The 9,830-nt window shown below is 51.8% G+C and overlaps 1 protein-coding gene across 2 annotated transcripts in view; it reads right to left on the reverse strand.

Moving 5' to 3' along the window:
* The window catches only part of LOC122371923 (protein kinase C-binding protein NELL1-like), a 63,978-nt gene extending 54,464 nt beyond the window's left edge, over nt 1–9,514 (reverse strand). Inside the window, exon 1 of one of the 2 annotated variants that reach the window (XM_043348708.1) lies at nt 9,275–9,514. In XM_043348708.1, coding sequence (XP_043204643.1) covers nt 9,275–9,362 — 88 coding nt within the window. In that variant the 5' untranslated portion in view covers nt 9,363–9,514. The remainder of the gene's footprint in view (nt 1–9,274) is intronic. The other variant, XM_043348707.1, reaches the window with a different exon arrangement.
* Nucleotides 9,515–9,830: the final 316 nt, after the last annotated feature.

The following is a 9,830-nucleotide window of genomic DNA, read 5'->3' on the forward strand; positions in this document are numbered from 1 at the left end:
GGCATTGGTAACAACCTTCCTCAAGCAGCTTCATTGTTTTCAAGCGCATTCGACCCTTCATGAGCTCACAAAAAGGGTTCACCTCTGACCATGGATCAGGCATGAAAATGGAGGTCGCATACTCGGGTCGGCTGAGAAACTCTCTGCTTCACGAGTGATGGGAATGGTTAGGTCGGAAATGACACATGGCAAAGTGTCGGCGAGGATGAGTACAACATGATGGTCATCTAATAAAAACGGTGGCTAAAATTTTTGAAGGACAAAACCATGCGAGACTAACAGCGCTTTGAACGACCCTTGTACCGCAGCAGACTCGTGCTCCGGAAAGCAGCTGAAAATGCAGTCCTAACTATTGAAAACTGACTAGAAGCTCACAGACAGAGGTTACCCAGTTTCAAAAATTGCAGGTCATCATAAAATAAAGACAAAATATCATTTAAAATTGTTTATAATATCTATAACGCTAAATTTTGAGGGAAAATAATGCGAAAATCGTCAATGCCGAGGACAAATGACCCTCCAAAAGTGTCAATTAATGTAAAGTTTTATCTAACGAAGTTTCAAGAGGCAGATCTGGAGCAAATAGCTTTCTTTTACACACAAAATCCGGACAAAACCGCACGATGGACAGGTTTTGGCCGTTTACAAAGCAGAACCTCTCCTGAGGAAAACACTCCGGAACCCAGCGAAGGTCTTGGCATTGGGAATGACGAGCGTTCGGGATTTGCAAAATTTGCAAAATGTGTCTAAGAAACAGATGGCCGACACATTCTGCTACGATATGCTGCGAAAAATTTGCCCCTGGCACTTCCCATTTGTTCAGGAATGGGGTTGTTTTGAAAAGGAAAATGGTGCTTGGGAAGTGGGCGCCAGTCATTCATGAAGGAGTTAGCGCCAGAGAAGACCTACAAAATGCTCACGGATGGTGTCGATGCAAGCTGTCGGCTTTCAGGGAGAAGCGGATGTTGCCGGGGATTTCGTCAAACCTAAATCCGACGCAGAAACTGCAGGGGATTCCCCTACAAGAGCTTGAAAGCTGGTAAAATTTTATCAGCCTCCGGTAGCTGACGGAGTGACGAAAATCGGTATGGGCAAATATTTTTGGAGATACAGCAAAGGGTTTGGTTTCCAACCTTCCGAATCAGTTGTCAAAGCATGCATATTTGTCTAGTGTACACACGGACACAAAAAACTTAGATTTTTGGCCGGTTCTTATATGCTTTATTGACATGGGAAATGTGTAAACGAACTTTTGAGACACCCTGTAGTTTTCAAGCGATAGCAAGATATTTTTGGGCTAGTCCATCTTTAGTGAATATTCGTCATCATGGATCACTTATCGCATAAAATAACAATTTTTTTATGGAGTTCCACGACTATTCACAATTAAAGCTAGAAATAGGCGATTACGTGGCACACCAATGAATCATATTTCACGTATTCGTATATAAAAAGCATACATCCAAAACCCCAGCATTGTAGAACATCTGGTATGTATCGTCATTGAAGGCCACAGGACTTCATCAGCAATACTTGACACTTGTCTCATCAAAACATTACACACAGCCATCCGCGCAAGTTCATCCACCTTTACATCACACTGCATCCCCGTACCGATAAACCGACCAACCATTTGTGTCCGTCACAACAGAGCACATCATCACCCTCTCTCCCCCTTCGTCCCCTTGTTACCGCGTCAGCCATGTCCATCAGGACGGATAATTTCAGCTGGCGCCCCGGCGAGGATCACTGAAACCCCACACTCCCAATTTCACGGCCGCTTTGCCCCTGGAAACCCTCCTGGCGCCGCTAATAATCGCTGGGTAACATGATCTCGGGGACATGGAAAATAGAAGACAGGCGCCTGCCGACTGGCCAGCCGGCGGCACGACCAGTAAACGGTCAGGTGCGAGGACGGGAGAGCGAGACGGTGCGGGCACGCGCGCAGACACCACCCGTGCTGATGGGATAAATGGTGTGCCGAGCTGTCAGGGAACTACTGAGAGCAATTACGATAAATTCGGAACGGCGGATGCGGTAAGAAGTCGCCAGGTGATCGGATACAGACCGTGTAACTACTGTGTAGACAGGAGAGCGATTATTTGGCGCAGCTGGGCTGCTCAAATTGCCGGCACCGTCTTCAGAATACGGTTCAAATGTACAGCCCTCTGCAAACTGCGTGGTAGGTATTCTTTTTTCGACAAATCCGAGAATAACGCGAATACTATGCTATCGGTCACTCAAAAATCGTAACAGCAAGACGCGCGAGACTCCGCACCTTAGATTGGCACTATCATCGTGTTCATTTTCCTTCAAGTTTGGCAGCAAAACCCAAAAGTTTATATTTGCCCCCAAAACAAACTTTTGCATTTTGCTGCCACACAAGGCCCATACTTTGTTTAGTGATGGACCCATTCGAAGGAGTGGAGCATGGCGCATCTATTTGCAGTGAGTTCCGACCGACTGATAACATAGCCTTTGAGCTATTATCGGTTTTGTCGAAAAAAGAATACCTACCACGCAGTCTGCTGAGGGCTGTACATGGTCTCAGGATTTTCCTACAACAGCATTATTCCAACGTTTCAGACTACTGATATTGTGTTGATGACGTATACACTTTGGCGAAAACAAGCTAAATTGTAAAGTTGAGAACTTTTAAGTGTTCTCAGCTTCATTGCTGGCCTCGCCATCAGTAAACTCGATCGGAGCACAAACTTTGGCAGACGCTCGATGACGTCAGAGACTACATGTGGTAGCAGTTCTTAGGTCATGGCCATCGGCTGATCGACTGCTATTCTTCTCCAAGTCCAGTAGATTCTGGCACGCAAGTGATGGATCCGATGGCTTTCCTGGTCTCCGAACTCAGCTAAAGAGCTTTCAAAGAGGTGGCCCGAAAGACGTCGATGGAGTTAAGATTCGACACAATGCTTCGAAGAATCTGCACAGTCGTACCATTTCTCATCTCGTCTCAGTTTCAACCGTCTGAGCATCAAGAATGGATGTTGCATTGTGCACGGTCACTATACTGGGGTTAACTTAACCCTGACGTTCGGTAAGGTCAACCTGTGATGTCGATTAGACAGCGCTCCCCTTTCCACCCCTGCTGCTGGGGACAAAAACGCCTCCCGGCTCCATTGTACGGCTCAGGCACGTGAGGTGGCGCAGTTTTGGAGGCACGCCTGGTGGGACCGGGGGCCGTTAGAACGCGCCGGCGGCACGCATGGCCCTCCGACTATACTCGTAACTGGGGGACGCGACCACACAGGCTGGGAGAGACCGCGACGACAAACGCACAGTTTGGTCAATGCTGCAGGGTGGAGAAGAGAAACCGATTCGGAATTGTCATTGCAAGGTATAATCAATGAGCCAAGTCAGTTTGGTTTAGACTGCGACTTTGTTTTCAACTGTGTGCGTCATTTTGTGAGCGTTTATTGGTAGGGTTATTAAATACTTCACGTACAATGAATTTGTATAGGGAGCAATCTTTGTGCTTATTTATAGAGCTTTGCCTATGATAAAATTATTTGAAGCATTTTCCTTTCATCCTAGCCTTTCATGGTGACCGCATTTTGACGCAGATGAAGCATGAAATGAGCTGGGCCCGAAAACAATGCCCGTCAGGCCCATCAGTCTAACAAAGCAGCCGTTAAATAAACACGAAAATTAAATCCAATTAGCGTCAAATTTCGCCGTCAAGCGGAGGAAAACTACATCACTGCATAACTCCAGTCACCCGTAGATAAGCACCTGGTGCTTTTATTGCAGCCTAGACCTATGCGACGAAATATTGAGACAGGCTAAGGTCAAATGAAGCAAACAACCCAAATTAACAGCCCGGTTGGCTCGACAATCACAGCAATCCACATTCCCGCATTTCCTGTCCATGTGAATCCAACTGCGAAGTGGCCGACGAGCCTCAGTGATCACAGTCGATCAGACTGCTATTTCCAACCCACCGGGAGGTGAATGTCCCTGGGAAACAATGGGTTATTCGCCCCATGTGTTGACGTCCGGTGGCCGGCGCGGCAGCGGCCAGTCGGCTCCGCCGCTGCAAGGCCCGATCACCTGCCGGCACCAGGTGGGCGTCCAGAGGCCACTTCCTTCTGCGGCCGGCGGCTGCGTTCGACCCACCCCCTCCCCCGCGCCCACCCGTCCCCCACGCAGCGGGTCAGCCAGGCGTGACGCTTGTGGCACGCGCCCGCCGCCGGCAGTGCGGGGCAGGTGGGAGACCGAGCGCGCAGCCGAGCGGCCGAGCGGCCGAGCGAGGGCAGCGCCACCTAGCGCCCGTGAGAGAGACGGAACGGTCACTGGAACGTGAGGATAGCGATCTTCGCGGGTTCAGGGAGCTGAGATAGACCTGCTACCGACGCGTGGGATTCTCTAACGGAGACGTCTCGGTTAAGTCACGGACCGTTACGGTATCGTCACGCTGCCGATGCCATTCAGTCACGGTTCGGTCACGGAGTCCCGCAGCTCGTCACGGAGTGCCGTGAACCGTCACGGGTTGTCCGAGTCTCTGCGGATAGTCACGGATCGACACGGTGACCAGAACATGTCACGGACCGTCGTGCTGTGCCGCGTCTCAATTGGAGCATTTTACACCAAACAGCTTCCGTGACAGACGCGGCTGCGGCTGCGGCTGCAGCGTGGCGGCGGCGGCGCAGAAAAGGCGAACGCGACTAGGACAACAGTCGCAGTCGACTAGCCACGACAGGCGACACTTTGGAATGTCTCCTACGTCACGGTTGGCAACTGACAGGTGGGGGACCCGGGACGGGGGAGCGGGGTCTAGGCGCTGTCTCGCCCTTCCCCCCCCCCTCCCCTCCCCTCGGAGGAAAGGACCGCACGCGTCGGAGGCGTCTGGCCAGGAACCTGCGGTTTAAAGAGCGGTCTGCGGAGCTCGTCAGTGGGTGATTCACCAGCCGACGCGTGTCGGAGCCGCGGGAAACACGCGCTAATGGAGTGAGAACACCACCGGAGAGAGACGGGAGAGAGCGATGGGCCGCCGCAGCGAGAGGTGGCCTGAGCCGGGAGGTATTGAGCGGGCCGACGGAGACGTTAGGAGGGTTTCTCCCATGGGATGTTGCAATATGTGAGTGGTCGTAAAATAATTCTGTAAAGGGTTTAGGCTGCAATCTGCATATTTTCTGCCATTCCGGCAATTCCTGCCATGCTATGAAATAGCTTACTCCCAAAACTTCAATGTGCTATGCTTCATTGCAATCGAGAAAATAAAATAACGGAGCGGTGAGCAGCATTGATAAACAGCTATAGTGGTTACCTTTTAACATCGGCATCGAAACTGCCTCCTAAGCTGTTTATCGGTCAGACAATGCCACTATTGCTGAGCTGGTGCCGACAAAACTTCCGCATTGTCAGCATCACTCTTCTCCTTCCCGCTGGGAACCACCATCTCCCATTCCTCTTCCCTCTCCCGCAGGTTCTCTCCACTCGCCCTTCAGGAGCCTCTCTTTACCCGTCTCGCGCCCGGCCTTGACCTCTCATCTCCATCTGAGAGTGCGGCTGTCTGCGCAGAGCACACAGCTCGCCACCAGGCGCGTTTACTCGGTTGTAACCGGAGCTCTCTGGCGCCAAGACCGGCCGACGGACGCCCAGCTCAGCAGCCGGACAGGTCGGGGCGCTGCTGGGTGCTGACCTCAGCACGGTGACCCCGGCCGAGACGGGTCAGCGCAGCGCCGACAGACATTGGGAGCTCGTCTGTACCCGTCTGCTAAAGTGGCTGCTGTCCCGTCTGCTGTCATGTCTGTCAAGCCCCTCCCCCGCCGCACCCGCGGCCGGGGACTTTTCAAAACAACGAGGCGTTCATGAACGAACCGCTGCGGTACGGAGGCAGCGGCTATGGTCGTAGCATGCGACCCACGTGACAAATAAGGCACACCGATTAGTCAGGAGTGTTGACTGAGCAACAAGTGATGTTTGGCCATTATGGTATTGCCGCAATAGGTAACACCTCTTCGTGTGGGGTGGTTATTGGTGCGCTCCGACGTACTGGTTATAGACTAGTGTTGAACAAGTGCTTATTTTTGGAACATTAGCAATTAGGTACGGTAAACCGTTCGGGCTAAGTACTGTCGCAAATTGTTAAGAATTGTTAAGTCATCATCCAGTGTCGATTAAAAGTTGTGGCATATACAAAAAATATCATACACATCATCTAATAAAATATTTTAAAAAAGAGCGAAGTTTCTGCACTTTTTCGAAGTTCTAAGCACAGCCAGCCGGTGAATCAACGCCTCATGACGTCACCAAATCGCTCTGGACTCAGTGACGTCACATGTCGTCCCACGACCGGTCGGCAGCGGCGGGTTAATTGGACAGGGCACCGTCCAAATAGCCCTGCCGAGTGGGCGGCTCCTCTTTCAGGACAGAGTGCATCGACCACTGGAATGGAGCCGCACGCACACCGGCCTAGACCACCTCACCCTTCAACCTACAGCTCCAGCAAACCCCACCCGGCCACCCCGAGCGCCCAGAAGGTTCGACTGGACGCATCAGCGCACGTCAGCAGCTTCAAGCTCTAGCAGAGGGAGAAGATAGAACTGGAGACCGATATGATTTTAGCGGTTATCATCCGGGAAATAAAACATATTTTTGAGCGCTTTCAGTAGATATCTGAGCTCCTTTGCAGAACAGCTTGATGGCCATTCGGCACCTAATCGAGAAGCATAGAACAATGGAAATTATAAAAAGCACTATTGCTAGGTGACATTACACTCAATCAATTCAGGCGCCTGCACAAATTGACATGATCGATCAGTGCCTAGATAACTAGTTCCGTAGAACAATGCTCATAATAAGGAAAACCTTTGTTTTAGGCTTGGTTTTGGGCTCGCGTATCGCAATATTTAGCTGTTGCGTGATCAAATGTGTGACGATCGTGTTATGCGTGACATGTCAGCAGAAATAAAAACGATGTTATTCTTTTGATCAACCGACGCAGCACGACACAACCCCTCCAAGATGGTATGGAATAATTGACCTACGGATGTTGACATTACCAGGTTGACATTACCCTTTCAATAACCCAGCAAAATAAAAGTAATCGTATTTCATCAAACTATTTGCAGAAAAAAAAAAATGTTGTAGCATCAATTTTATAGAGCACTGCACGAAATCTTAAAACAATCCGCAACACAAAATTCAATTAGCGTAAAGTAGGAAAGGTTGGCTTTCAAACTCATCGACGTCCACTCTATCGTACCTGATGCGGCTTTATCGGTACCTACTAGTACGGCTGTGCGACTCTACATATATCGATGCTATACGACGGTACCAGTGTGAGCACCACGGTACCGACACGGCACGCTCGTCCCGGTAACCGGTGCGGTCCCCGAGTCCGCGCACACCGGCACACACCTGGGGCCGCCAGTCGCCGGCGGGTCACTATGTCCCCGTGTAATTAGCACCGCCAGATCGATACGTACGCCGCCGGCTGAAACTGCACCTCCCCTCTGCCCTCCCCTCAACCTCTACCCTCCCAGACTCTGGCGTCATAACACGGTATGTGCGGTAACCACAGGCAGACATTGCGACTTCACCCTTTCCCTGCTTGCGGTTGGCGGCGCTCTCACATATAGCTTATGTGACAAGCTTCCAGCAGCAGCGGACATTACGATCGCCTGGATACGTCTGCGATGCACGGAATGGTTATTGATGAACGGATTTAGCCCGGTGGTCGGCTATGTTCACCAGAAACACGGCCGGGAAAGTTTCCGGATCGATAGCGGCCGAGTCGCCTGACCAGGAGCCGACCGCGTGGCTCGCGCGCTGTCACGTGACAGCCCACAGATGCGCCCACCGCCCACTTTGGCACCAGTTCGGCCACGTGGCACGAACGCGCTGCTTGACGCTGTTGTCTGGGCTGTCCGCGCTGTCTGTGACGTCCCGCTTTTGTTTGATTAATTGTGTGTGTGCTGTCTGTGCTGTGACAGGGCTGTCTGCGCTGCGTGGCGCTGCGCTCCTTCGCCGCTAACCTATGATCCCTGCGATGCCTCTGAACTGCGGGCGGGCGCTGTCTCGCTTACGGCAGTGAGCAGTGCGAGCCACCAACCCTAGCTGCCGCACCAAGCCGCATTACTGGCTGTAGGGCGGTACACAGTGGATAATCCTACAGATAAACCGGCTTCTATGAACCCTGGACAAGTGTCAGACCGTGGGTGGGGCGCCGAGCCAGCTGTCCCTCCACCCAGCTGTGCGGTAGACGCCGCGCTACCGGCAGTACGGGACGGCACGCGCCGACTGGGGATCTGGGGACCGCGGCCCGTGTCCAGGGTGACAGACCGGTACCGGGGGTTGACGGGGCACCCCATCACCTGCCGCGCTACCAGCCCGGGCCGCACGGAACACGTGCTGGGCCGAGCTCTCACCGGATTGTCACATTTGCCACACAGCAAGGTGTTATCTGTGGTGGATGGCATGTGGGGTTGGTGCCAGCAATAGGTTGCAAAAATTCGTTCCATGCAGGGATGCAAATTTAAAGGTTGTAGCCGTTTAATTTCCCGTGTAGCCCGCGGGCTATATCCACCAGAATCACTTCGAACCTCAATGTTAGTTGCAGTAACTGCATTATGCAACTTCTTCGAAGTAAGTATAGTTTGCAGAACAATTTCTCTGCAAACATTTCCGTTAATTTTTAATCAAAATTGACCACAATACCGCCTTTTGCAGCGAAAATGAAAATGAAACTTTGAATACGGAGCAGCGGCTGACATCTTTTTCAAGCTCAGTAATGTCATTCAACGCTACGCTATTGAATAGGCTGAATGCAAATAGAAAGAATCATCTATGCGGCTAAATAATAACAGGAGCACATCACGAATCATGCTACGATTTATCAAACACAAAATAACTTCCAATTTCCTCCACGTGCAGGAAGCGTACCCTAACGAATCATTCGCCACGCTGCTGGCCACACCCTCAGGTTGGATGGTCAGCTTGGAGCCAACATCGTCCGACACTGAAGTGTTTCCTAATTGGCTGGCAGGCTCGGGCGGTGGCCTGGCCAACCTGATGTAATCCACTTAAATTCAGACTCGGGCCGACGGGGAACAAGTCAGCGGGGCAGCGACGGATGGGTCTGAATACGGATGATAATATGAAATGGATGGATCGAAACGGGCTCATGCTATTCATTCATGCTGTTATTTGCGGTAGGCTTGGTTAACATTTAATAGAAATAATTACCACCACTGGAAGACACTTCTAGCTTTATAAAATAAAGTCATATGAAGAAAATTTCCCTTTCGGGACTCACCTGCAGTATGTGAGATCATAAACACGATGAAATAAATAGGCATCATGACTAGGAATGTAGGACTGGTTTCGGGCGCCCGGCATGGCATCCCGGTCTCCACTGCGCTGACTAGAATGGCACTGTCTCGACTCTCGTCTCACTGGCTAACGCACACGGCAGATCGTCAGTTACATGGCGGGAACGGCGCTACGACGGAGCAGCGGCGCGCGACGCCGACCGGCCGACGAGCGGAGAGCGACTGCCGCCGCCGCCGCCCGTCGCCCGCCCGGCCGGCCAGCCGCGCGGCGGCGGTGGGGGATCGATGGTCACCGACGGCCGTCGCGCCGCTGACCTGACTGAGGTCACCGGAAGGTCACCCGGAGGGTCACCGAGCGATCACTGAGAGCTGGACGATGGGTGGAAAAGACACCGGGACGATACGGTGACCGGTTAAAAAGTCGTGTGTCAGTGGCGGGCCAAGTAGCTGTGGAGCAATGAGCTATATCACTGAGGAATGACGGCTGACGGGCAGAATATTTTGGTTATAAGCCGTAAGGATAAGCACATATCGGTCAAA

The sequence above is a fragment of the Amphibalanus amphitrite genome, unplaced genomic scaffold (assembly GCF_019059575.1).
Source record: "Amphibalanus amphitrite isolate SeventyFive unplaced genomic scaffold, NRLGWU_Aamphi_draft 001293F_arrow, whole genome shotgun sequence".
Classification (NCBI taxonomy): Eukaryota; Metazoa; Arthropoda; class Thecostraca; order Balanomorpha; family Balanidae; genus Amphibalanus; species Amphibalanus amphitrite.